This window comes from Canis aureus, chromosome 8 (assembly GCF_053574225.1).
Source record: "Canis aureus isolate CA01 chromosome 8, VMU_Caureus_v.1.0, whole genome shotgun sequence".
Lineage (NCBI taxonomy): Eukaryota > Metazoa > Chordata > Mammalia > Carnivora > Canidae > Canis > Canis aureus.
Window position 1 is genome coordinate 71,192,511 of NC_135618.1, and position 25,804 is coordinate 71,218,314.

At 44.5% G+C, this 25,804-nt stretch overlaps 1 protein-coding gene across 4 annotated transcripts in view; it reads left to right on the forward strand.

The window, feature by feature from the left end:
- The first annotated feature begins 629 nt into the window (after window positions 1-629).
- The window catches only part of FKBP6 (FKBP prolyl isomerase family member 6 (inactive)), a 32,175-nt gene continuing 7,000 nt past the window's right edge, over window positions 630-25,804 (forward strand). For 2 of the 4 annotated variants that reach the window (XM_077908199.1, XM_077908200.1), the window contains exons 1-8: window positions 630-785; window positions 878-995; window positions 1,423-1,512; window positions 2,240-2,442; window positions 3,669-3,788; window positions 13,203-13,397; window positions 13,522-13,631; window positions 15,753-15,845. In XM_077908199.1, the coding sequence (XP_077764325.1) occupies window positions 729-785; window positions 878-995; window positions 1,423-1,512; window positions 2,240-2,442; window positions 3,669-3,788; window positions 13,203-13,397; window positions 13,522-13,631; window positions 15,753-15,843 (984 nt within the window). In that variant the 5' untranslated portion in view covers window positions 630-728 and the 3' untranslated portion in view covers window positions 15,844-15,845. Of the gene's footprint in view, window positions 786-855; window positions 996-1,422; window positions 1,513-2,239; window positions 2,443-3,668; window positions 3,789-13,202; window positions 13,398-13,521; window positions 13,632-15,752; window positions 15,846-25,804 lie in introns of all 4 variants that reach the window. The other 2 variants (XM_077908198.1, XM_077908201.1) reach the window with 2 other exon arrangements.

The window sequence follows — 25,804 nt, forward strand, 5'->3', positions numbered from 1 at the left end:
CCGCGTTCCCCTCACGAGCCCCATCTTGCCACACGCGAACCCTTCATGTTCCCCATCGCGCCTCACGAGCCCCCCACCTACCTCCTTAGGATCCATGGCCGCCGCCAGGCGCTCCAGCTCGCCCAGCAGCCTCCGCGAGCCACCGCCCAATCTCCCACTAAGCTCCGCGCCCCAACGCGCTCGGTGTGTCCCTCAGTGTGTCACGTGCCCCATCACGGTCTGTGCTTCCCCTCCACATGCCGGTCACACACACACACACACACACTTGCCGCCGCGCGTGTCCCCTTCATGTGCCTCCTCCTCACGCTCAGTATGTCCCCACAGCGTGCTCCATCTCACATGGTGGGTCCCCAAGCCGCGCCCCATCACGCCCTGCGTGACTCTCCCACAAGCTCCCTCGCGCTCCCCGCCTTCCCGGCGCGAGTCCCATCATGCCCCAGCCTCCTCGTCACGTGCCCCATCATGCTCCGCACCTCTCCATCACGTGCCCTGCCACGTGCCGTGAGTCCCCGCCGCGTGCTCAGGGCGCTGCCTTAGGCCCCCGGGCAGGCGGTTGGCGGCGGTTGGCCCTGAACGCTGAGCACGGGGCCCCTGAGCTGAGCCGCCTTCGGGAGCCGGAGCGGGAGCGGGAGCGGGAGCGGGAGCGCGCCGGCTATAAAGGGGTGGCTGGGCCACTGCTGGGAAGGCGAGGGGGTTGAGGGCGCGCGCTGCGGCCCGGCCGCCTGGGGATGGGGGGGAGCACGCGGAGCCCAAGGGTCCTGCAAGGGGACAACGCTTCCGGCCAGGTGAGAGGCTGCGCGCTGTGGAGTCTTGGGCGCGGGGCTCGGGAGTCGGGGTGCAAGCCGGCGCTCTGAGGTCTTGTGTCTCTCCCTGCCAGTCACCGTATGAGAGGTTAAGTCGGAGGATGCTGGACATTTCGGGGGACCGGGGCGTGCTGAAGGACGTCATCCGAGAGGGTGCTGGAGAGCTGGTGACCCCGGACGCTTCCGTGCTAGGTACCACCTGCCTCCTAGCTGACAGTGGCGGAGTGCTGGGCCTTAACGGCTTTCTGTACCTTACCTTGGGAGGTGGGGAGGGGAAGGCTGTGTCTAAAAAATAATAATAATAAAAACAAAAAGGGTGGAACTCGCTCATTTTGTTACAATTCGGGTTTTTAAGGGAAAGCGAAGGAACCCATCGCTCCTTTGCATGAGGCCACCGTGAACAAGGGACGCTGAGGCCCACCAGCCAAGCTCTTGAATCAGCCAAAGGGCAGGCGTCCAAACGTTGAGCAAAGGTTTTTTTCTATCAGGGTGGCAGGCAAAGCACATTGAATTTCATCCTTTTTGTTGTTGTTATTGTTCTTGTTGTTTTTTGGTAACAGTTGATAAGGAGGTGTGCACATTCCTGGTTTATTTTCTTGTACCGTTTCTTCTGTCCTAGTGAAATATTCTGGATATCTGGAGCACATGGATAAGCCTTTTGATTCTAATTGCTTTAGGAAAACCCCCCGGCTGATGAAACTCGGAGAGGGTAAGTTGAGCTGAGCAGCTGGAAAATAAGGAAATATTTGAGGGAATTCTTCAAGGCATGAAAGACTTTGAGTTGGTTTTTCTGAGGTGGGTTTTTGCTAAACCATGCCCTTCTTGTCCACGTTTCCCCTTGAGGTCTAGACACTCGGGTGATGGTTTACCTGGCAACGTTACCTTTGCATCCTGAGAACTATGGTGCGTGTTCATTTGTTAACTGAACATTTATTGAGGGTTTAGCATCTATCATGCAGGGTGAAAAGAGAAGATGTACTCCTCAAATGATTAGAACTAGTGGGCTAGTGTGGTGGAGGAGATTGAGCACATTCACAGAATCCAGTGAGGTCCTGGGGGCATAAGTAGTGTTTTGGGAGTGCTTAATGAAGGCCCAGTTGATTCCAGCTGGGAAGATCAGGAAAGGCTTCAGGAATGGGGCATTTGAAACAAGCCTTGAAGTTTGTGTAAGATTTCAATCAGGATAAAAGCTAGGCCGGAGGAACTTCCTCGCAGGAGGAAGGAGCTTCGTGAACAGTGGTAGGCCAGATTGTTGCAGAGCCCACAGAAGTTGAAGTTTGGGAATGGTGTAGTGGGAAACCAACTGAAAAGTGAGTTGGGACCATAATGCAGAAGGCTTGGCGTATGTGGAAGGATTTGAATTTCCAGGGTGAAGAAATTGATGACGTTGGATCAGGATGCTCAGCAAATTTCAAGTTCTTTGTCCCTTCTTCCAGATATTACCCTCTGGGGCATGGAGTTGGGCCTTCTAAGCATGCGGAGAGGAGAGCTGGCCAGGTTTCTGTTCAAACCAACCTATGCCTATGGAACGCTGGGCTGCCCTCCCTTGATCCCCCCAAACACCACTGTCCTATTCGAGATTGAGCTGCTTGACTTCCTGGACTCTGCTGAGTCAGACAAGTTTTGTGCCCTTTCAGCTGTAAGTTCTGGAGTACGGACATCGTATTTTATAGGGAGAATGGGTTTGTGGTTTTGGTAATTACCCTACCCTGAAGGTGATCCTCTGCCCCACATTCCACCCTGAGGCTCCTGTGTGGTGGCAGCGGTGGTGGAGTTCTCCTACTTCTTGGTACGTGTTCATCTTAGCTGTGCTTCTTGTGTGGGCAGATGTGCTAAGCCAAGCCCTGACCTTGGGTTCTAGACCAACAGAGGTGAGCTTTTAGTCACCCTCTGCCTAGTTCTTCGTGTAAGACGTGACCATTTGCTTCTCAACATTGTTTGGTTTCCAGCAAATCAAACATTGGTAGGGGTTGACTAAGGTGAACATAGATTTTATTGTCCAATCTAAAATACTTGAGAACAGAAAAGATTCTTAACTGGACACCAGGTGTAGACTAGGAAAGTCCCAGGCAAATGGGGACACATGGCCTTTGCCCTCGTAACTTAAATGTTACCTTTTCATTGTAGCCTTTCACGTAACGCATCACGTGAACTAGGGCTTGTAATCTCTTCGGCAGCCTTACATGTTCACAGTCATGCTGTCCCACACAGTCTGGTCTGTATGTGTGCCCTTGGAGGTCCACCTAGATTTGTATCTGGCTATGACATCTCCCCAGCTAAACTGTCACCTCCTCAAGTGAGGGTCCTTACCTTTTTCTCACTTTTCCACAAAACAGAGATTGTTACAAATACCTGGGGCCCACCTATGGTGTCCTGATTGAGAATCTCTGGGCAGGGACAAGGCTAGGACATGTGTGTTTGAAAAGAGGTTCTGTGGGTGATTGACGTGTACCCAGCATTTGTGGCCATGGAGACCAGTAGGGTGCCCAGGCAGACTAAAGACCCATTAAATGCTTGTTGGATAAGTGGTGGTTGTGAGACCTATTTTCCATGCTTGGCAAGTTCCAGCAGTTTCTGGAATTCTACGTGACCATGTTTCTTGAGGGAGCATCTCTGGGAGGACTAAAGGAGTAGACCACCTTTTTGCTCTTGTGCATAAAACGAGAGCATGTAATACCAGTCTCCCTTAGCTTCTGCCGGGAGCCACAGGGATGACCTCTGCAGGAGCACGAAGCCCAGTACATGCACACACACAGCAATAAACAAAAATCTGAAAGAGAAAAACTCACATTTGTAATTAACGTTTGCATCATGGTAGTGTGGCTTTCAGCTTCCTTGCTGGGTGTCCTTGTCTTTGGTCCTCAGGAGCAACAAGATCAATTTCCACTTCAGAAGGTCCTAAAAGTGGCAGCTACTGAACGGGAGTTTGGCAACTACCTTTTCCGCCAAAATCGTTTCTATGATGCCAAAGTGAGATATAAACGGGTAAGGATGCTTTAGAAGTACAAACTTAAACCCTAACAACATTTTTTTAAGTTCTTGTTTGTCCCTATTATTTACATGCAGTCATTAAGAAAAAACTCATTAGGGATCCCTGGGTGGCGCAGCGGTTTGGCGCCTGCCTTTGGCCCAGGGCGCGATCCTGGAGACCCGGGATCGAATCCCACGTCGGGCTCCCAGCGCGTGGAGCCTGCTTCTCCCTCTGCCTGTGTCTCTGCCTCTCTCTCTCTCTCTGTGTGACTATCATAAATAAAAATAAAAAGAAAAAAAAAAAAAGAAAAAACTCATTAAAAAATCTTCATGCCAGGGGATAACGACTGGGAGAGGGGACATGGGATTTGGGAAGCCCGGTAACGTTCTGTGTTTGTGTCTGGATGTGGTTACATGGGTATGTTCAGGTTGTGAAAGTTTGTTGAACTGTTGACTTGTTTTTGTAATTATGTGTATTTCAGTATAAAGTCTTTAAAAGCTTTCGTTCCAGAGTTAGGTCTTCTGTCAACTGACTTTCCATCCCATTTGCCATCTTCATTTTATGTCTCTCTGATAGCAGAGATTTCTCTAAACTCTGAGGTGTTTCCATTCCCACCAGACTTTGGATTGTGGTTTGACTTCTAGCGTAGGTTGTACTGACAGGAATTCACTGTTTGCTTTGTAACTCATTCAGCAAATATGAATATTTTCTGTATCCCAAACTCTGCCCTAGGTTCTAGAGGCAAACAGGACCAAGTTTAGAGCCTAAGGAGCATTCTAATTTTGTCTCATTTGTGAAGAGAACTAAATCATTCAGGATTTGCATTCAGCTGCAAGCAACAGAATCTTGAAAAAGTGTACTTTAAACCAGATTTACGGGCATGGGGTGGCTCAGTCGATTAAGCATCCCACTCCTGATTTTTGGCTCAGGTCATGAGATCGAGCCCTGCATCAGGCTGTGTGCAGCCTGCTTAGGATTCACTCTCTCTCAGCATCTCCCCTGCTCACAAGCTTGTGTGCTCACTTTAAAGTAGTAATTAATTAATGAAAATAAACCATAATATAAATTTTCTTCAAATGAGAGGGAAAGCAATCCAAGGTGGTAGGTCAGTTCCATGAAGCCATCAGGGATCCACGTTCCATCTTTCTGCTCCACTACCCTTAAATGTATCCTTGTGTTTTTGATCCCCAGATGGTCCTCCAACCTGTAGCATCACATGGTCACCCAGGCAGGAAGAAGGGAGGGGAAGAGAATCTGGTGTACTTACGTTAAGAGCTTTCCGGAAGTACCGCCTGACCCAGTGATTTCCTTTTCTATGTCATTAGCCAAACTCATATTCAGTGGACCCCAGTAACTGTGTAGGAAGGTGGGAAATGCAATTTAATTTGTATACTGCTGCTTTGAATGAAATAGAGGCTATGCTAGAGGAGGAGAGAGATGGATTTTGGGTAGGTGGCTAATGGTATCTGCCACAAATTTGGTTTCTATGTGTGTGCTTAAGACAGGCAGGCAGAGTGCATGAGTGTGTTGTCCTTTGGAATGCTGACAGAATCAAAGTACAGGCTTGGGCTCACAGTTGGCCCGAATCACAGATGCTACTAATGTTGTAAAGTTTCTTGATACAGAACCTGCTCACATAGGGGCAAAATCTTCCCAGTGAAGAAAGATCGGTTCAGTCCTTTCACCATTAGTTCTCTTGCCCAGGTCTTGTCCCCAGAGTTGGTCCCTCTAAGTCTGTGTGCAGCTTTTTCTGGCATTTGAGTTGATACTGGACATGCTTTAGTTGCTCTTTTTAACACCTTTTATTTTTTCTTTCAGAAGGTGAATCTCTAGTTCTCACTAGCGTTTTCGCTCTACGTTCCAGTGCTCTGGTTCAGAGTACTTGTCCTGGGCTTTCCTGTGATTCTGTTTATGGACTGTTGCTTTTTTCTGCTTACCCCTTGTGTTGATTAAGTATATCCTTGCATTTCCAAAAACATTCTTGTACTTACCTCACACTTGGGAGTTGGCATAACTGAGTATATAATTCTAGGAATTTTAGCATCCAGTTACCATTCCTCAGGTTTAGAAGATTATTGTTTGATTCCAGCTTTTATAATTGCTGTCAAGAAGTCTGCTATCAGGCAGCCCAGTGGCTCAGCGGTTTAGCGGTGCCTTCAGCCCAGGGCATAATCCTGGAGACCCGGGATTGAGTCCCACGTCGGGCTCCCTGTGTGAAGCCTATTCCTCCCTCTGCCTGTGTCTCTGCCTCTCTCTCCATGTTTTTCATGAATAAATAAGTAAAATCTTTTTTAAAAAGTCTGATATAATTTAGGTTCCTGTTTCTGTGTGACCTTTTCTTTCTGTAAAGATTAAGGATCTTTTTTCCTTTGGTGTTATTAAATTTTACAGTCATGGGTGTATGTTCTAAATTTTGTTGTTTTGAGCCCTGGGTGTATCCTTTCATTCAGGAAACTTGTCCTCTATTTTGGAAATTTTTCTTGAGCTATTTCTTTGATAATTTGCCCTTGTTTATGTTTTCTTTTTGTGTGTGTGTGTGGGGGGGACTCTGTTAATTGTTAGACTTCCTGGATTGAGCTTCTACTTTCCCTTTTTTTTCTTTCAGTTTTATCTTGTTGTTTCATTGTCTGGGAGCTATCTTTGATTTTCTTTGCCATCTATCCCTTTTTTTTTTCTTAAAGATTTATTTGTTTGAAAGATTTTATTTAGACAGAGAGAGGGAGAGAGAGGCAGAAACATAGGCAGAGGGCGAAGCAGGCTCCCCACTGGAAACCCAATGCAAGATTTGATCAGGATCATACCCTGAGCTGAAGATAGATGCTCAACCACTAAGCAACCCAGGTGTCCCTATTTATTTTATTTTTAAAAAATACTAAAGAGTATGAGCCTGTGCACATGCACAAGTGGAGGGAGGGGGACAGAGGGAGAGGGAGTAGCAGACTCCCCATTGAGCAGGGAGCCCAATGTGGGGCTCGATCCCAGCACTCTGGAATCATGACTTGAGCCAAAGGCAGATGCTTAACCAACTGAGCCACCCAGGTGACACAAGATTTGTTTATTCATTTTGGAGGGAGAGAGGAAGAGTCTCAAGCAGACTCCATGCTGAGCACAGACCTAATGAAGGGCTCAATCTCATGAACCTGGGATCACAACCTGAGCTGAAATCAAGAGTCAGGTGTTTTTGTTGTTGTTGTTTTATTTTATTTTTTTTTAATATTTTATTTATTTATTTAGGATAGTCACAGAGAGAGAGAGAGAGAGAGAGAGAGAGGCAGAGACACAGGCAGAGGGAGAAGCAGGCTCCATGCACCGGGAGCCTGACGTGGGATTCGATCCCGGGTCTCCAGGACCGCGCCCTGGGCCAAAGGCAGGCGCCAAACCGCTGCGCCACCCAGGGATCCCTGTTGTTGTTTTAAAGATTTTATTTATTCACGAGAGACACAAAGAAAGGCAGAAGCAGGCTCCCCACAGGGAGCCGGATGCAGGACTCCATCCCAGGATCCCAGGACTACAACCTGAACCAAAGGCAGATGCTCAACCACTGAGCCACCCAGGCATCCCCAAGAGTGGGGTGTTGAGCTGACTGCACCCTATTTGCATTCCTATTTGCCATGTTTCCTAATTTGTGGTTCATTTCTTTAACTTTCCCCAGCAAGAACTTTTTGTTCTTGTTTCATGCATATGTCACCTTCTCTGACGTTTTCAGACTGTTGGTTATAATTAAGTTTCTCTCTGCTTTTCAGGTTTAAAAAATATCTCCATTCTTGGGGTTTTTTTTCTTGTCTGTAGGAAACTGTGTCCACTTACATCAGGTTTGGTGGTAGGTCTTATTTTTTTCTTTGGTGGTAGGTCTTAGACTCATTAGCTATCACTAGGGCACTGTTACTGTTTCTTACTCATGTGAAAGGCTTGAGGTGACAAACAAGAGCTGGTTGGTAGCTGTGAATCCACAATGTTTTCAGATACCTAGCACTCTCCCACTTCCCTGTATTCCCATTTGTAGAGGAGAGTTCTGGGCCTTGTGATTTAGGATGGTAGACTCTAAATTACAAGCAGCTGGAGGGAAGAGGGCTAAGGGTATGCACCTGTGAACCTTGTACTGTGGTATGTTTTCCATTACCTGTTCTTCTGGCTATAACCATTTGCAAGGAAGGCTAGCAAATACTTATGTTCTGATTGTATACGTGCCCAGCAAAAAAAAATCCTGTTACTGTAGAAGATGGGAGGACAGCCAGTCTGAGATGGGAGGCTGTCTTTCCCACAGAGGCTTTCCCCCAATGTCTTGGGATCTTTGGCTGCCCATTAGGACTTGGGAGAGACATCAGAAGCTGATGAGAAACTCCCAAGCGCTTGGTAGGCCACACTGCAGTGTGATCTTTTGGGCTCTCACATCTCTCTGTCCTGTGGTTTTCTCAGGAGCCACCCCACTCCATCGTCTGCCTGTATAAATGCCTATCTACCAGCGTCCTGGGAGCTGAGCAAGGTGACAGGACAGAGGGTTTCTCTAGCTGTTGTTGGAACTGTCCTTTAATGCCCATTGCCGGTTTACCTCCTTCCTATCACCTGCTGTCCCAGAATCCAGAGCTCCTTTGATTCCATTTCTCCAGAAAATAGACTGATTCCAGAGGTGGTGGGGAGGCGTGGCCACCTCGATGCATAGGGCCAGGGAGTGAGAGGGAACTGGAGTTCCTCCTCCCATATTCAACGCCACTTGTGTGCCAGCCTGATTGCTAGTTCTGTCAGTTCCCAGGACCCTGAGCTGCCGGCCAGCCCCTCATATATTAGCACTTTTTCTGCCACGTCAGACCCGACTCTGCCATCCATTCTGACATACTGGGTTTGCTACCAAGCCTCTTATTCTTCGCTCTTTTTGGAGTCTGCTTTTCTAATCCTAAGGGCAGGAGAGCCTAAAGGACGTGTGTGAAGTCTATCTTGCTCAGCCAGAAGTTTTGCTACATGTTCATGTTAGAAATGTCCTCATTCTTTAAAGCAGCAGATTGGCATTGATTTGCGTGCCACTGTTTCCAGCCTTTTGCTCAGCCTTGTGTGGACGTGCAGAAAGACTTCTGCACAAGGCAGAAGGCAAGGTCCTTGCTCTCGAAAAATTTTAATGTAGTTAGAAAGATAAAATGTATTCCAGCAACTAAGAAATACCTGTAGTATCTAGTACTGTAGATTTTCAGAGGAGGAAGATTTTTGTGGGCTAGAATATCTGGCAGTGGCTTCTTAGAGGAAGTGGCCTTCAGCTGAGTCTAGAGGGATGAAATGGCAGAGAAAGAGGCAGAACATAATTCTGGGCAGGAGAAAAGAATAAGCAAAGGTAGAGAACAGAGCCTGTTCAGGGGGCAGTTGGCGGATACTTAGTCTAAAACACAGGTTATATTTGGAGGATACCAGGAAGATAAAGGTGAGGTAATTAGACTCAAGATGACTTTAAAATGTGTTTGGATGTATCTGGACTTTATGAAGAGAATGGAAGGGAACCAGTGGTGGAAAGGAGAGTGAGGTGATAAAACTGTTATTTGGGGAAGAGCCAACAGTTAGTAGCATGCAGGTAGTGGTGTGCAGGAGCTCCTGAGAGCCAAGTGGAAAATTCTCAGGAAGTTTTGCAAGCCGGTTAATGTTATTTTGGTAGCTTGAAATCAGCCAGGGTTAAAATACACCACAGGAATAGGCTCCCTTTCCCCCAGGAGCTGGTGGTTAAACCTTTACCAGTACACCACCATATACAGGACATGTTAAAGGGACAGACTTTCGTTAATGCACATTTATTCCTTGTTAGGCACTGCACTAGGCATGTTGTAGCTAAACCTGTCACGGAGATCCAGCAATGTTTCAGAATGTAGGACTCATAAAGATAAAACAAAAAGTTCTGGAGTTGGTGGTGATTTTGGGGGGATGGGAGGAGGGTGGAGGGTAGAGGAAGAGTGAAAATCTTAAGCAGGCTCCATGCTCGGCACAGAGTCCAGTTCAGGGCGTCATCTGACAACCCTGACATTGTGATCTAAGACATAATCGAGAGCTACACACTCAACCAGCTGAGCCATCCAGGTGGAATTATTTTCAGAACTGAATGACTAGACTCGATGAAGGTTTTGTTTTGTTTTGTTTTTTTAGATTTTTATTTGAGATAGAGTGCGAACATGAGCGGAGCGTTGGGAGAGCAGAGGGAGAAGGAGAAGCAGGCTCCCCACTGAGTAGGGAGCCTGACTTGGGGCTTGATCTAACCTGAAGGCAGACACTTAACCACCTGAGCCACCCAGGAGCCCCTGATGAAGTTTTTTATAAGTGACAACGAAAACCAAAGAATAGCATTACTTGAAGATTTGTCATCTGAGAATTTTTTAAACAAGAATAACTGGGAAAGAGGCTAGTCAGCTTCAGTTTTGCTTACTGATTAGAGTAGCCAGATAAAGGTGGCTGTAGAAGACAGTTTCCAGGTGGCAGAATGTCCCATGATTCTGTTTAAGAATGGGACCAGAGCTTAGGGGATAGATTCAAGTTGGGGATATGAGACCTGAAGCAGTTCAGAAGGTGTGAAGGCAATGGACAGAAACTATGTGACAAATCCCCAGGGCTTAGAGATGAAAGAGAAAGTGAAGGGAGGCTGGTGGCTTTCTACCTATGGCACCATCTTGCCTGCTGTGTTTTCCAGTTCTTTCAAAAGGAATCCTCCCTGTGAGTCACGTTGCCGCTGCTCACACTTTGTCTTCATCATGTCTTTTTCCTTTGCTATTGTTGAGAGAATTCACATACCATAAAATTCATTTTTAAAATGTACAAGTGAGTGGGTTTTTGTGTATTCATAATGTTGTGCATCTATCGACACTAATTCCAGATCATTTCATCACCTCAAAAAGAAACCCTATACGTGTTGGCAGTTACACTCCATTCCCCCAGCATGCCCTGGTAGCCCCTATGTTACTTTGTGTCTATGGATTTGCCTATTCCTGGACATTTTATGTAAAATAGAATCATCAAATGTATCGTGCTTCATGCCTGGCTTCTTTCAGTTAGCAAAATATTCTCAAGGTTCATTCATGTTGTAATGTGTATTAATACTCCATTCTGTCTTAAAATTTTTTATCTTTTAATTTTGGTAAAAACATCACCTAAAATTTATCATTTTAATTATTTTCAGATATACAGGCCAGTGGCATTAAGTGCATTCAGTGTTGTACAGGCATCACCACTACCCTTTTTAGAACTTTATCCTCATCCCACACATTGTTTAGCCATTAAACAAAACTCCCCATTCTCCCCCTTCCTCCAGCCCCAGTAATCTTTTTTTTTTAAGATTTTTTAAAATTCATGAGATGGTGGGAGTGGGGCGCAGAGACACAGGCAGAGGGAGAAGCAGGCTCCATGCAGGGAGCCTGATGTGGGACTCGATCCCAGGTCTCCAGGATCACACCCTGGGCTGAAGGCGGTGCTAAACCACTGAGCCACCTGGGCTGCTCAGCCCCGGTAATCTTTATTCTACTTCATGCCTCTAGGAATTTGTCTGTGTACCATGGGTATTCATATAAATGGAGTCCTACAGTATTTGTTTTTGTCATTGGCTTCTTTCACTTAGCATAACATTTTCAAGTTTCATCCATGTAGCATATACCAAATTTTTCATTTTAAGATTGAGCAGTATGTCATGTGGATCCTTCCATGTTTTGTTCATTCATCAGTTACTGGACATTTGGATTTTTTCCTCTTTTTGGCTATTATGAATAATGTTGCTTTTCACATTGGTGTACAAGTTCTTGTGTAGACCTAGGTTTTCATTTTCCTTGGGTTTGTACATAGGAGCACAAGTGCTAGGTCCTGTAGTAACTGTCATGTTTAATTTTTTGAAATACTGCCAAACCGTTTTCCATAGTTGCTGCAGCATTTCACATTGCCACCAATGGTAGGATGGTTCCAATTACTCCACAACCTCACCAACACTTATTTTCCATCTTTCAAATTCTAGCCATTCTCGTGGGTGTGAAGCGATATCTCATAAGTTTGATTTACATTTCCTGATAACTAATGTGTTGATTAGCTATTTGCGTGTCTTCGGAAAAATGTCAATTCATATCCTTTGCCCATTTTTAATTGGGTTTTCTGTATTTTTATTCTTATAAAAGTTCGTTTATATTGTCTGTATACTAGGTTTTTTTAAAATATGATTTACAAATATCTTCTCCCATTCTGTGAGTTGTGTTTTCATGTTTTTTTTCTTTTCAAGAATGTAGAATATCTTTTTATTAAAAAATACAGAATTATCTGTAGGTTTGGACAATGACAGTAGTAAACCATTATGTTATCAGCTTAAACCAGTAAATGATGGTTATAGTGACTTTTCTTCATTTTTTTTCATTTTCTTGATAACATCCTTCATTTTTTTAATAATAAATTTATTTTTTATTTGTGTTCAGATAGCATCCTTCAAAACACAAAAGTTTTTACTTTTGAAGTCCGTTTAATCTCCTTTTGGAGATTTGTGCTTTTCATGTAATTTCTAAGAAGCCATTATCAAATCCAAAGTCATGAAGATTTAAACCTAATGTTTTAAGAGTGATACAGTTTAGCTCCTACATTTAGGTCTATGATCCATTTTGTTAACTTTTTATGTAGCTTGAAGTGGGAATCCAACCTCACTCTTTCACAGGTTGACATCCAGTTGTCCCAGCACCTTTCATTGAAAATACTACTCTTTCCTGTTGAATGGGGCTGGTCCCCTTCTTGAAAATCCATTGACTACAGAAGTATGGGTTTGTTTTGGATTTTCAATCTGCATTGTCAGTTCTGTTCTATTGACCTATGTGTTTCCTTATGCTGTTACCACATTGGCTTTGCTACTATAGGTTTGTAAATAAGCTTTAAAATTTGAAAGTGTGAGTCTTCCATTTTCTCTTCTTAAATATTTTGGCTATTTGGCATCCCTTGATTTTGCATGCAAGTTTTAAGGTCAGCTTGACCATTTCTGCAAAAAAGGCTATTGAAATTTTGGTAGTGGTTGCTTTGAATCTGTAGATCAGTTGGAGACTATTGCCTTCTTAACTATATTAAGTCTTTTGATCTATGAACATGGGATGTATTTCTTTTTTGGGGGGGGGTGTATTTCCATTTATTTAGATCATCTTTAATTTCTTCAGTATTTTGTAGTTTTTAACATACAATTCTTGCAATTTAAATTTATTGTGGCTTCCTTTCATGCTATTGTAAATGGAATTGTAGTCTTCATTTTTGGATTGTTTACTGCTAGATTAGAGACATGCAACTAACTCTCATATATTGAAATTGTGTCCTGCAGCTTGTTGAGCTCAGTTTTGGTTTTGTTTTTTTTGTTTTTTGTTTTTTGTTTTTTACCTCTAGTATTTTTTTTCTGGATTCTTAGGGCTTTCAATAATATTATGTACTTCATCTTGAGTATTTGTCTTCCTTCTTCACAGGCCTTGTTGCTTCTTCACCGACGATCAGCTCCTCCTGAAGAGCAGCACCTGGTGGAAGCAGCTAAGCTTCTTGTTCTCCTTAACCTATCCTTTACATACCTGAGGCTGGAGAGACCCACCACGGCTCTGCGCTATGGAGAACAGGCTCTGCTCATTGACCAGAAGAATGCTAAGGCCCTCTTCCGGTGTGGACAGGTGTGTTGGAGGCCAGGGACTTGAGAACAAGCACCCAAGAAAAGAAAGCAGTGATGTTCAACTTGGGCACTAGAAAAATGCTCTTTCCTAACCAAGTATGTTTTTAAAACTCTGTCCTTTGCAGGCCTGTCTTTTCATGACTGAGTATGAGAAGGCCCGAGATTTTCTAGTGCGAGCCCAGAAGGAACAACCCTTCAATCATGATATCAATAATGAACTGAAGAAACTGGCTAGGTGAGACCTGTTTGCAGAAGTGCAAACCAAAAAAAGAGGCCAGTGACCATCTGGGAAAAGGATGGTTTGGAAATGTTGCCTAGCATGTGTTGGGAGGCAGCGCCCCCTAGAGCTGGCTTTATGAAGCGCTAAACCAACAGCTCCCAGTGAGAAGGTGGGGCAGACCTCCAGACTAAGTCGGGATCATTTCCCATCTCCCTGTTCCCCACTGCCTATCCCCAAAGTAAGCATCCTAAAATAGGTGGGCCCATGTAATTTGTAAAAAGGGTCTTGTTCTTAAGCTACTCCTCCCTACTTGTCACCAGTTGAAAACCACTGTTCTTGGGATGCCTGGGTGGCTCAGCGGTTGGATGCCTGCCTTTGGCTGAGGTTGTTATCACAGGATCCAGGATTGAGTCCCACATCAGGATCCCTGCGAGGAGCCTACTTCTCCCTCTGCCTAGGTCTCTGCTTCTCTCTCTCTGTGTCTCTCATGAATAAATAAATAAATCTAAAAAAACAAAACCCTGTTCTTAACAGACTGAAGAGAGGGGTCTTTCCAGTCTGACCCATGCCAATAGGGTAACATTCTTGTTACCCACGTAACATACATACCAGTGTTTCAGTAATACAACATTTTGTGATTATGGACATTATTTTCAAAGTGTTCTACAATGAATATATTATTAACATATAGGGGCAGCCCCAGTGGCGAAGCGGTTTAGCACCGCCTGCAGCCCAGGGTGTGATCCCGGGGACCCGAGATCAAGTCCCACATCGGGGTCCTTGCATGGAGCCTGCTTCTCCCTCTGCCTGCGTCTCAGCCTCTCTCTCTCTCTCTCTCTCTGTGTCTCTCATGAATAAATAAAATATTTTAAAAAACACATAAATAGTGTGTAATTCCAATACCTCAAAATCCACTTTTTAGATTTTTTTTTGGTCCTTCTGTATTGCTCTCGTTGACATTAAGCATTTACACTAGATTGCTAGTTAAAGCTTTTGATGTTAAAAAAAAAAAGTCCGAGGTATGTGCAACTCTTATATTCGGATCCATTTGTCACATTTTAGGCCTTTTAGAACTGTCCAGCAATTTCTTCTGTGTTTTTCTTTTTTAACTGAAACGATTTTTTAAATTTTTAAAAATATCTTATTTTTAAGTAATTTTTACACCCAGTATGGAGCTCAGACTTAACAACCCCAAGATCAGAGTTGCGGGTTCTATCAACTGAGCCAGCCAGATGCCCCTGTTTTTCTGATTTTTAAAAGTATCTTGTCGGACACCTGGGTGGCTCAGTCAGTGAAGCATCTGATTGCAGGGTCCTGGGATCTAGCCCCCATGTCTGGTTCCCTGCTCAGCAGGGATCTCTCTGCTGCTCCCTCTCCCTCTCCTCTTGCTTGTGCGCACACATGTGTGTGCTGTCTCTTGCTCTCTCTCAAATAAGTAAATAAAATCTCTCTCTCTCTCTCTCTTTTTTTTTTTTAAGTACCTTTCCAGGCAGCCCAGGTGGCTCAGCGGTTTAGTGCTGCCTTCAGCCCAGGGCCTGATCCTGGAGACCCAGGATCGAGTCCCACATCGAGCTTCCTGCATGGAGCCTGCTTCTCACTCTGCCTGTGTCTCTGCATCTCTCTCTCTCTCTCCCTCCCTCTTTCCTCCTCCCTCCCTCCCTGTCTCTCATGAATAAATAAATATAATCTTAAAAAATAAAAATTTAAAAAGTACCTTTCCAGTCCCACCTAGGGTACCAAGAATAATAATAATAAAAGTATCCTACCCAGGGTACTCATAAATTAGACATAGAAATTTTGGAATCTCACCATTTTTTAGCACAGAAATCTCAGAGTAGAGGCCATGGAGTATGATGAGGCCACTTGACAAGATTCAGCCTGGCAGCTCTCACAGTGGCTCCCAGACTTTTAAAGCTGCACTCTTCACATTATGGGCTTTTTGTCAAAGGGCTTCTTGAGTGGCCTCTGGGAGCCTCACGTGGCTCTCCTACCTCCCCAGCGTGGTTTCCATCCCCTCTGGATTCAGTTCAAGACCTACTGGATTTTCCGTATTTCTGGACCTGAATGTGGTATTCCAGCCACCAGATGTCACCTCCTACAAAGATAGACTTATCTAATGTGTGTTTCTCTCTGCAGTTACTACAGGGACTACACAGATAAAGAAAAAGAAATGTGTCACCGAATGTTCACTCCTAATGATAACGGCTCTACAGTAGGAGAAAATTGAAGGTAATCAAAAGGCTGAAGCAAAAAGGCTTCAGAATTTTGTCCAATATATGGAAGGGTGGTTCTCAGTCCACCAGTGAATACTGGCTGTCTACAATTGAGCATAGATAGAAGGAATAGAAAGTTCATGTGGGAGATAATGGCACAGTGACTGTGTGGAGTACACATACCACGGGCCTTCTCGTGGAGATTGGAAAGTCCAGCTGGAGCTGGAGGTTAAATTTATAGGTTTAGGAGGTATTAAGCTTAAAAATTAAAAAACTTTTTCTATGTTTTGTTAACCTTGCCCTCATAGGAGCTTGGAACATGGAACTGTGAGTATAGTCATTAATATGATAGTTTATCTGGACTTTGAAATGAAGAGGAATGCCTTTTCTTTTCTCTTTAAAGATTTTTATCTATCTACTTGACATAGAAAACACAAGTATGGGGAGCGGCAGGCAGAGGGAGAAGCAGGCTTCCTGCTCAGGGCTTATTAATCCCAGGACCCTGGAATCATGATCTGAGCCGAGGGCACACATTTAACTGACTGAGCCAGCCAGGCACCCAGGAATTGCCTTTCTTTTCTTTTTTCTTAAGATTTCATTTATTTATTCATGAGAGACAGAGAAGGTGGGGGAGGCAGAGACACAGGCAGAGGTAGAGGCAGGCTCCATGCAAGGAGCCTGACGTGGGACTCGATCCTGGGACTCCAGGATCACGCCCTAGGCGGAAGGCAGGCGCTAAACCACTGAGCTACCCAGGGATCCCCGGAATTGCTTTTCTTAATCTGGTTTTTCCCAAAAGCTTCAGTAGCACTTTACATCTAACACATTAAGGAAGACAAAATCCAGATGTCGAGAGGCAGGGATGGTCAGGGACTCTTAAGTTCTGCTTACTGTTAGTATGAGGGGCTAGAAGGAGTTAGAACTACCCAGGATCAGAACCTAACCTTCCTACTGCAGCAGACACCCTGTGGTCTAGCAGGCACAGGGTTAAGGTTTCCGTGGGAGTTCATGAGCGGAGTCTTTAGTCTGGTTTACTATTACTTAAGAAAATTAATGGAAACAAAATCACCTGCCTTAAACACCTGCTTAGCTGGGTAGCTAACTCTGCTCTCTTGAGAGAAGTTAAACAAGGAGCAACAAGAAAACAGCTGCCGAATGGGCTCATGGTAATAAATCTCCCCTTTGTTGCTACCTACCTCTCTCTACAAAAGAGAGAAAGGCAGTGAAAAGACCTATTCATCCCATTTTCACAAGTGATCTAAAAACTGCTGTTCTCTGCCCTGTCAAAAACAACCGGACGGTATCTGAAGTCAGTGTTGCCTTTATCATGGATTCCGACCCTGTGACCTCAGCCTTCAGGTCTTTTGGGGACATTGGAGTATTTGTAGGTCTTCTGAACTGAGACATGAGCCAAAGGGCTTCTCCTCTTTGGTTGCTGTTCATGTCCAACAGGAAGGGAGCTTTGCCGGCTTTTTGCCAGACATTTTTGACAGTCATCTGGCATGTCCTGCCATTTAGCGAAGACCCAGTTCTTCCAGGGTCCATCCTGGAAACAGGCCTTGGAAAATCCATCAGGGCAGCTACTTCTTGTTGTCTCTACCCCACCCCCCTCACCCCCAGCTTTCTCTGTCTCTGAGGCATTTTAGATCTGATGAGTTTGGGGTTTTTTTTAAGATTTTATTTGGGAGTTTTTTAAAGATTTTGTTTAATTGAGAGAGAAAGAACATGTGTGAGTTGAGGGGGAGGGGCAGAGGGAGAAGGAGAAGCAGACTTCCCACTGAGCGGGGAGCCTGACGTGGGACTCGATTCCAAGACCTGGAATCATGACCTGAGCCCAAGGCAGACACTTAGCAGACTGAGCCACCCAGGTGCCCCTGGACCTGATGAGTTTTTAGGTAGTTTCCCAGATATTCCTAAGTCCCAGGTGTTTAGGTCTAAAATGGCCATTCTTGTCCCTTTCCCACCACTGTTGAGATTATAACATATTTTGGCCTCTGGGTCTTTAGTGTTCTGTCATGCTCTCCTACATTTTTTGAGATCAGAGACCATATCTTTTTTGGTCTTTGTATTTTATAGCCTCTGGAACTATGCCCGGCACATGATTGGCAGGCACTCAGTAAATGTTGGTTGGATCAAGTGTAAAACAGCTGAAGTGCTAGACCAGCCTCTTTGAAACCATAGCCTCCAGGCTGGCTCTCATATTGGCTGTGAGGTTGCCTATTCTTGCCAGTGACTGAAACCTGTCCTCAGCTAGTAGCAGCTAGAAAAGATTCACTGGAGGGATTTGGGGAGCTCACAGAATTGGACTGGTCAAACAGCCAGTACTTGGGCAGGTGGAGACCTAATGTTCTGAAGGCCTCAAGGACCTTGTCTCCCCTCTGCCACATGTTCTCCCACCATAAAGAATGCCCAGGAGTCCCTTCCACAGCCTATTTGAGAGCCAGCTCTTCCTTACCCCACACCTAGCTCTTCTTCCTGCATGAGCCAGGGCTCCAGTTTGAAAAATCCCAAAGCAGGACTCTGGTCTGTTTGGAGTATGTAGAGGCCCATGAGGGGCACCCCTTCCCAGCGCCACAGAGTGGGGGCAGGGGAGGGGGCAATGACTGTGAAGTAAGAAGCTGTTTGTCCCAGAGATCAAGGGGATAAAGAGAATGGGCAGACAGAAGGGAAGGTGCCCAGCAAGGGTATTTAGCTATTGCAACACTCACTGTTCTCCTGAGTGGGACCTTTCATCTCACTCTAGTAGAGCCAGTAGATCAAATGAGGAATCTCTTGCAGTTTCTGCTCTGCCAGCAACTCAGCAGTGCAAGGGAGCAAACACATTATGACTTCCACAGCACCATCTTTTTCCTTAGTTTGGATTTTCAGAGGGCATATCAAACACACATACTCCTGGATGGGCGTATTCTTGGGATGAGCTAAGTCAGGCTGGAAGTCAATCTTTTGACTCATGCACATTGGAAGACCTAAAAGGTTCACAGCAAACCCCAAGCTAGTGTTTGATAAACTGTTTTGAAGCTGTCTTCCCTGTGGTTCACAGTGCAGTGAAGGCAGTAATTCGGTGTTTGTATTTGCTATCTTCAAACTTTATTAAATGTTTCCTAACTACCTACTTGGTTAAGACCTCCCATAGCTCTATCCACAGTCCTAGTGGTTTCATCAAGGGCACCAGAGAGCTTTTATAACCACTGCCAACGTGGCTGGAGACTGTTAGTATGTGTCTAACACCACTTGGAGTGGTGTTCTAACATTTTTCTTCATTCTGTCTCTGGGTCTTCAGTTAGAGTTTGAGTGTGCCCTTCCTGTCCTAATATGCTAGCATCTGCAACCCTTGCATACTTTATTGTGTCTGGAAAAGAGATGTAAAGTGAGCACTATAGCTATTTTCAGCTATTTAAATGGTTGACATAAAATAAGTGACTTTATCCTGTCATTTCCAAAGGGCAGGACCAGTATAGCAGACCTCTAACAGGAAAAGAAAATTTGGCTTCACATGAAAGATGTACTGATTGTCTTACCTTACATGTCATTAAGTTCCTCCAATATGGAGAGCACACACAGAAAAGGTACTACTGGGCACCCCAGGTGGCTCAGCGGTTTAGCGCCACCTTCACCCCAGGGCCTGATCCTGGAGACCTGGGATCAAGTCCCACATCAGGCTCCCAGCAAGGAGCCTGCTTCTCCCTCTGCCTGTCTGTGTCTCTGTCTCTCTCTCTTTCTCTCTCTCTCTCTCTCTCTCATAAATTTAAAAAATCTAAAAAAAGAAAAGGTACTACTTTTGACTGATTTTTTTTTTTTTTTTTAAAGAATGCTTTGTAGTGAGCATCTGCTCCTGGGCCAGGCTTTTCCACTCTTCTGAGGAAATATGAGTAGTCTTAGGAGCTGGGGTGTTTCCATTAGGGTCTATCTAGTCAGAGCCGCCAGAGGCCCTTTTTGAGGTGGGTGACTGTGATGAGGTGACCTTCCTGGTCCTTCCAACTGCTACATTCTACCTTTGGTAGTTGCCATCCTTAAAGTACTTTAGTGGGAATGACCTATGAAGTCTTGTGCTTAGCTTTAGAAAAAGCACAGAGGGAAATGAAGTGGGAGAGGCCTGGCTGCAGAGCAATGGTGTTGGTTCAAATTGGACCAAATGAGAGGCATAGCTGCCAAAGAAGAGGCCACCGGCGGCCCTTTTTCATTCCTCACTCCTGCTCCAAGGACCTCTTGAACATGGACTGTTCTCAAGCACTATGGTGGGTGCTGGTGGCATGTGAGAAGTCCAGTCCTGCTCCTGCTGCTCTGGTCTGCAGAGCATGCTCTCCTGGAGAGGCCGGGGTGGTCTGTGGACTCCTAGAGCACACAAGAGGAGTGGTATGTGGGGGAGCCTCCTGATCAGAGAGAAGCTCTGGCAGGCAGACAGGCGAGGGAAGCAGCAGCATTGGACCCAGATGTGAGGGGTGGGGAAAAGACAAGGAATCCAGAGCTGAGGTGAGCCGTGGATCAGGTATTGCCCCAGCATTTCAGTCTTCTTTGGAGTGTTGGCTGTGCTCTGTAGGTATCAGAGGAGGGGCAAGATGTGATCCAGCCAGCTCATGCTAAGCAGGCTCTAAAGGAGGGCAGGGGGAGGGAGCATTTGAAGGGCAAAGTCTGGCAGGTGGCAGGAATTGGAGAGGCAAAGACAGCCTGGAGGTAAACGCAGAAGCAGGGATGGAAAGGAGGCAGGAGCATGAGGCCTCCCATCTGGAATTGCTGGGAGGGTGCTTTCTGTCAAGAGAATTCTAGTGCTAGGTGGGAATTTAGCCGGAGGAGGAGGACCATATGCCAAATGCTCTACAGGGTGACCTGTGCGCAATGGTAGAAGGGACTAAAACTGTTCTAGAGAAGAGAAGCTTGGGGGAGCGCATAACTGGGAGTTCCAAGATGATCCTGGTGCATACCAGGAGTGATGGGGAAGGCTTCCTAAAGGAGGTAGAACCTAGTTTACAAGGTTAACTGGTAGGTTGGATAGACTGAGGGGACTCCCCTTCATGGCCATCTTATCTAGGCATAATCTTAATGTTGTTGGCTTCTGATGTGTCTTCTTTTTCTTCCAGATTGTTTTTGGTAATGTTGCTTCCATTTATTCATTTTTTTCTTAGTTTAATTTTGATCAAAATATTAAACGTATTTTACATGCCAGGCATCGTCTTACATGTTTTATGTGGATTAATTCAGCATCTCTATAACATAGGTGTCCTCTCCATTCATAAATGAGGCTAACTTGCCAAGGTAGTGTAGCTAGTAAGTGAAAGAGGCAGAGTCGGACCTTTGTCCCAAACCACCAAGTTAAAAAACAAACAAACAAAAGCATTTACCAGAGGAAACTGATTTTAACTTCTGTTTCTCTTGGGGATTCTTCTGCATAACTAAATATTTTGCATCCCAAAGAGCTAAATGTTCTGTTTACATTGCAATTTCTTGATTTTTGTCAGTTTTGGACTTGTATTGGTCGACTTCTGTTGTGACATGATACAATATCATTTTTTTGCTCCTTTATAGTTCTGTCACTGTTATTACCCTTTGTTAGAATATTGTAATGAAAATAATACAGTGGTGTTTCTGATTTCATAAGCTAAAGACAGTATTTCCTATAATCCACTTGTATGCTGAGAATATTACTAATTGAAAAGCCAATGCTGTGCTTTCTTTTTCTTAAGAGCTTTTGTTTTTTCTACCATTTCAAACTGCATTTGTTTTTGTTTCTTGAACTATTAACCTTTATCATTACCTCTTCAGAAATTGTGTTCTACCATTTAGTCTGTGACTCTCCTTTCTTCTCAGGAACCTCCCCCTTAGAAATCTCCCGTTTATGTAACAGTCTGTACAGAGTATCCCATAGGCTTGCTGCATAACTGCCCTTCTGGGATTTCTTTTTTCTCCTGGGTTGAATCCATTATTTATTGGATCTCTTTTCTTGGTTTACTTCCTTGTTCTGATATTCTCAAGTAACATCCAATAATTGGATATATAAGAGATAAAATTTTTACTTCCTTATAAATGTCCAACTCACACTTGATTACATATAGTTGCATATATATTTTAGAATGAGAACAATCGCCTCCCCACTTAGAGCTACCCCTAGTCAAAAGCTCCCTTCCTCATTAGAAATTATCCCCTCCAGGGCACCTGGGTGGCTCAGGTGGTGATCCTGGGGTCCTGGGATCTAATCTCACATCAGGCTCCCTGCAGGGAGCCTGCTTTTCCCTCTGCCTGTGTCTCTGCCTCTCTCTGTGTGTCTCTCATTAATAAATAAATAAAAGCTTTAAAAAAAGAAAGAAAGAAACTATCCCCCTATTAGGATTTACCCCCTAATTAGGTTGCCTGCCTGATCCCACTTAAAAGATCTCTGCTCTCAGATTGTGCCTCCTTCCACACCTAGCCCTCACAGCTCCCCGCCCCTGCCGGTGCCCTGTCCCGAACAGCTGTTCTAACAGTACCCCTCTCCCCTTTCAGAGCTCCTCACCATCAACTCCAGATGTTGGCAAAAGTATATTTCTTTGTTTTTACCTTCTCTAAAATTTCACAGCGTGTCCAGGTGCCCCCAGATGCTTAGTCTTTATATAGGTACTTTAATTCTAGAGGTTCAGTTTCCTGAGAGCTGAGCAATCCCAGATTTCTTTAATTACATTTTCCTCCCTTTTTTGCCCTCTCCTCTTGATCTGGGACTCCTGTTCATTGGGTGTTGGACCTTCTGCAGGGATTCTCTATGTCCTTTATGTCTCTTTAACATTTTCTCTCCACCTCTCTCACCCTCCAGAAAAACATACCTCATTTTCCAACTCTCCCTTGTTGGCTTTATTCATTTCAGCAATCAAATATTTGAAACCAGAAGATCTTTCCAAATTTCCTTTTTTCATAGTATCCCACTCCCCCCCCATCACTTTATTATGAAAAGTCTCAGACAAGTAGAGTGAATAGGATTCTCCCATGTATTCAGCAGTTAGTTTTAACAGTTATACCATAAAGCCAGCGTTTGCATCTCTGACCCACACATTTCCTCCCAACGGTTAATTTTAAATGGATCCCAGTAATGCTATCATTTCATCCACAGGATTTCCCATTTCCCTATGTATCTCTAAGAGATAAGGACCATTCTTGTACATTTTCTCTTGTTCTCTGAAATGTTTATTTTTCTGCCTATTTGACTTTTCACTTTTCCATGTTGCAGACTTTCCACAAATAGTTGGTATTTTCTTGGTTACTTATTCACATTTAAGAAGGTAGCAGTTGAAAAATTGGGCAGTCCTTACACCTGGGCAGGGTACCCACTCCTTCTTCTCCTTAAGGCTGAGTGGGTGGAAGCCAACAAATGCTTTAGGATCCTTAAATACTGGAAGGGGCTTTGCAGCTTCAATTTTTCCTCAGGTGGATTTTCCCCCCTGAAATAGTGGATACAAGTGCTATGTCATCTTAATCTGTATATCCCAAATTTCTAGTGAAGTTGAGCAGCTTTTTGTGTTTTTATCGGCCATCGATATTCTTTATGCGGAACTGCCTGTTGATCTCCTTTGCCTGTTTTTCTCTTGGGTCTTTTTTATTATTGATTTGTAAGAATCCCTTTCTATGTGAAGGATGTTAATTAAATGTTATATAAGTTCAAATATGTTCTTCCAGCTGTTTTGAGTATGTATATAGTTATGTGCGTCACTGCTTCTGTAAGGTTTTTGGAATTTATATTATGCTTATGTTTGACCTGAGAGAGTAAGCCAAGGTCTGTAACTGAGTGAGCAGAAGTGCTCAGGGTAAAGGCTTTTCAACAGTTCTCCTAGGGTCTGAGCATTATTCTATGTCTGTAGTGCTTCATAATACTCACAAACCAATTAATCTTCCCAGTGTTTCTGAGGGAGAAATTATCGTTTCCACTTTGCAGATTTGGGAAGGAATGAAGCTCAGAGAATAAGACCCTTTCCCTATGGAGGTCCTTGTACTTACATATAAACAACTGTGACCATTTTCATTGGATCCGAAATCTAAATCTAAACCTCAGATGATATCTGAAGCTTTAAGTATATTCATCGGCTTTTTTCATTTGGAGTGTTACCGCTGGGTGCCCCTGGATTTTTCTCCCTCTCTTAGATGTTTAGGAATTTCTTTTTCTCCGCTTTCCATACTTAAGCTGAAGCCTTTGAGCTGTAGAATTAAGATGATTGAGCCATTTTGCATGGGCAGCCTCAGGGAAAGAGTTAACAGGCTTTTTTCTTTTTTTTTTTTTAAATGTTTTCTTGGGGCACCTAGGTGGCTTAGTCAGTTAAGTGTCCAACTCTTGATTTCAGCTCAGGTCATGATGTCTAGGAGTCAGGAGATGGAGCCCCAAGTCAGGCTCCACACATAGCGTGAAGTTTACTTGTCCCTCTCCCTCTGCTCCTGCCCCTACTTGTACATGCGTGTGTTTTCTCTCTCTCTCTCTCTCTCTCTCTCTCTCTCTCAAAGAAAGGAAGAAAGAAAGAAGAAAAGAAAACAGTTTAAATGTTTTCCAGGAAGCCAGAGCAGCTCCTGGGAGGCTTCAGTGGGAATAAAGTCCATGCTACAGAGAGTATGTTCTTATTAGCTGAAGTTCTGAGATTTAGTCCTGGTTCAGAGAATTGGCCTGAAGTGAGCACTAAAGCAGCAGGCCCCACAGAGCTTGGTGCCAGCACTGAAGCTGAAGGTGTCCTCAGGGGTCAAGGGTTCTCTTGTTCCAAAATAGTCTTCCTGTGTCCAGGCCAGGTTGGTGAGTTGCCAGGAAAATCCTAGGAGCAAATCATCCTTTCCCCACAGTATGTGACTGGATCTAGATGACGAATCTATTTGATCCCCCTCTTCCCAAAGAGATTAAGAAGAAATTCTCAAATCTACTCTTGAGTAGATAGGTATTTCATGCCTCCAGTAAGACACTTCTGAGTCCTGAACAAACAATAACTTGTTTAAAGGTATTTTGGGGGACGCCTGGGTGGCTCAGCAGTTTGGCATCTGCCTTTGGCCCAGGACGTGATCCCAGAGTCCCAGGATGGAGTCCCACATCAGGCTCTCTGCATGGAGCCTGCTTCTCTCTCTGCCTCTCTCTTTGCCTCTCTCTCTCTCTGTGTCTCTGTGTCTCTCAGGAATAAATAAATAAAATCTTTTTTTAAAAAAGTGTTTTGGTAATTTTACATATTATTAGTTCTTCAAATTTTCTTTCTCTGAATCTCTACTTTTTTTTCCCCTCAAAATGTAGTTGTATTTTCTCAAGGGTAACTGGGCCAGCCAGGCATTCTCTTGTTGTCAGATGAGGGCCATGTCGTTTTCCAGGCAAACTGTTAGACACAGTCCCTTGATCTTTTGAATATCTGTGAAATGCCTTTTCTCCCAGCTCAGGAGGTATCATTGAAGTCATCCCTTTGTTGTGTAACTATAAATAACTCCACTTAGGCTAGCACCTTTTCATTATTCCCTTCCTGAGAAAGCACTTCCCCTGGCAGAGTCTTCTTGGCCCTTCACTTCTCTTCACATCCTGTCTTGGCAGGTGTAATGGGCTCCAAACCTGCCTCCTCCCAAGGTTCACTTCAGTGGATTCTGTGTTTTTTGTGGATAAGGTATCTGTGAGTGCTACTTAATTAAATTTCAGGAGACAACTAGGTTCCTTTTACTAATTTTCAAAATCCATGATTATGGAAGTGCCCTTTACCATTCATAACAGGGTTAAGAAATGGAAAATGTGGCTTCTCCATCTTCCTGCCTTGCTGTGACCCTAGCCAAGTCCATTAACCCCTCTGGGCTTCCATTGCATCTTTAAATACAAATCTTGTCTTGAAATGAAGCTGGCAGTTGGGTGGCACTTTTTATCTCTTTGACCATATGCCCTGCTGCCTTCAACTGACAGTCACAAGCTCTGACAGTTGTCATTGGAGAAGTACAGCAGGGCTGTGCTCTGGGTCCTAGCCACCCCCACAGAGGGGAGGGCTCTGGGGTGCTCTCTAGTTCTGTTTAAGCCTAGAA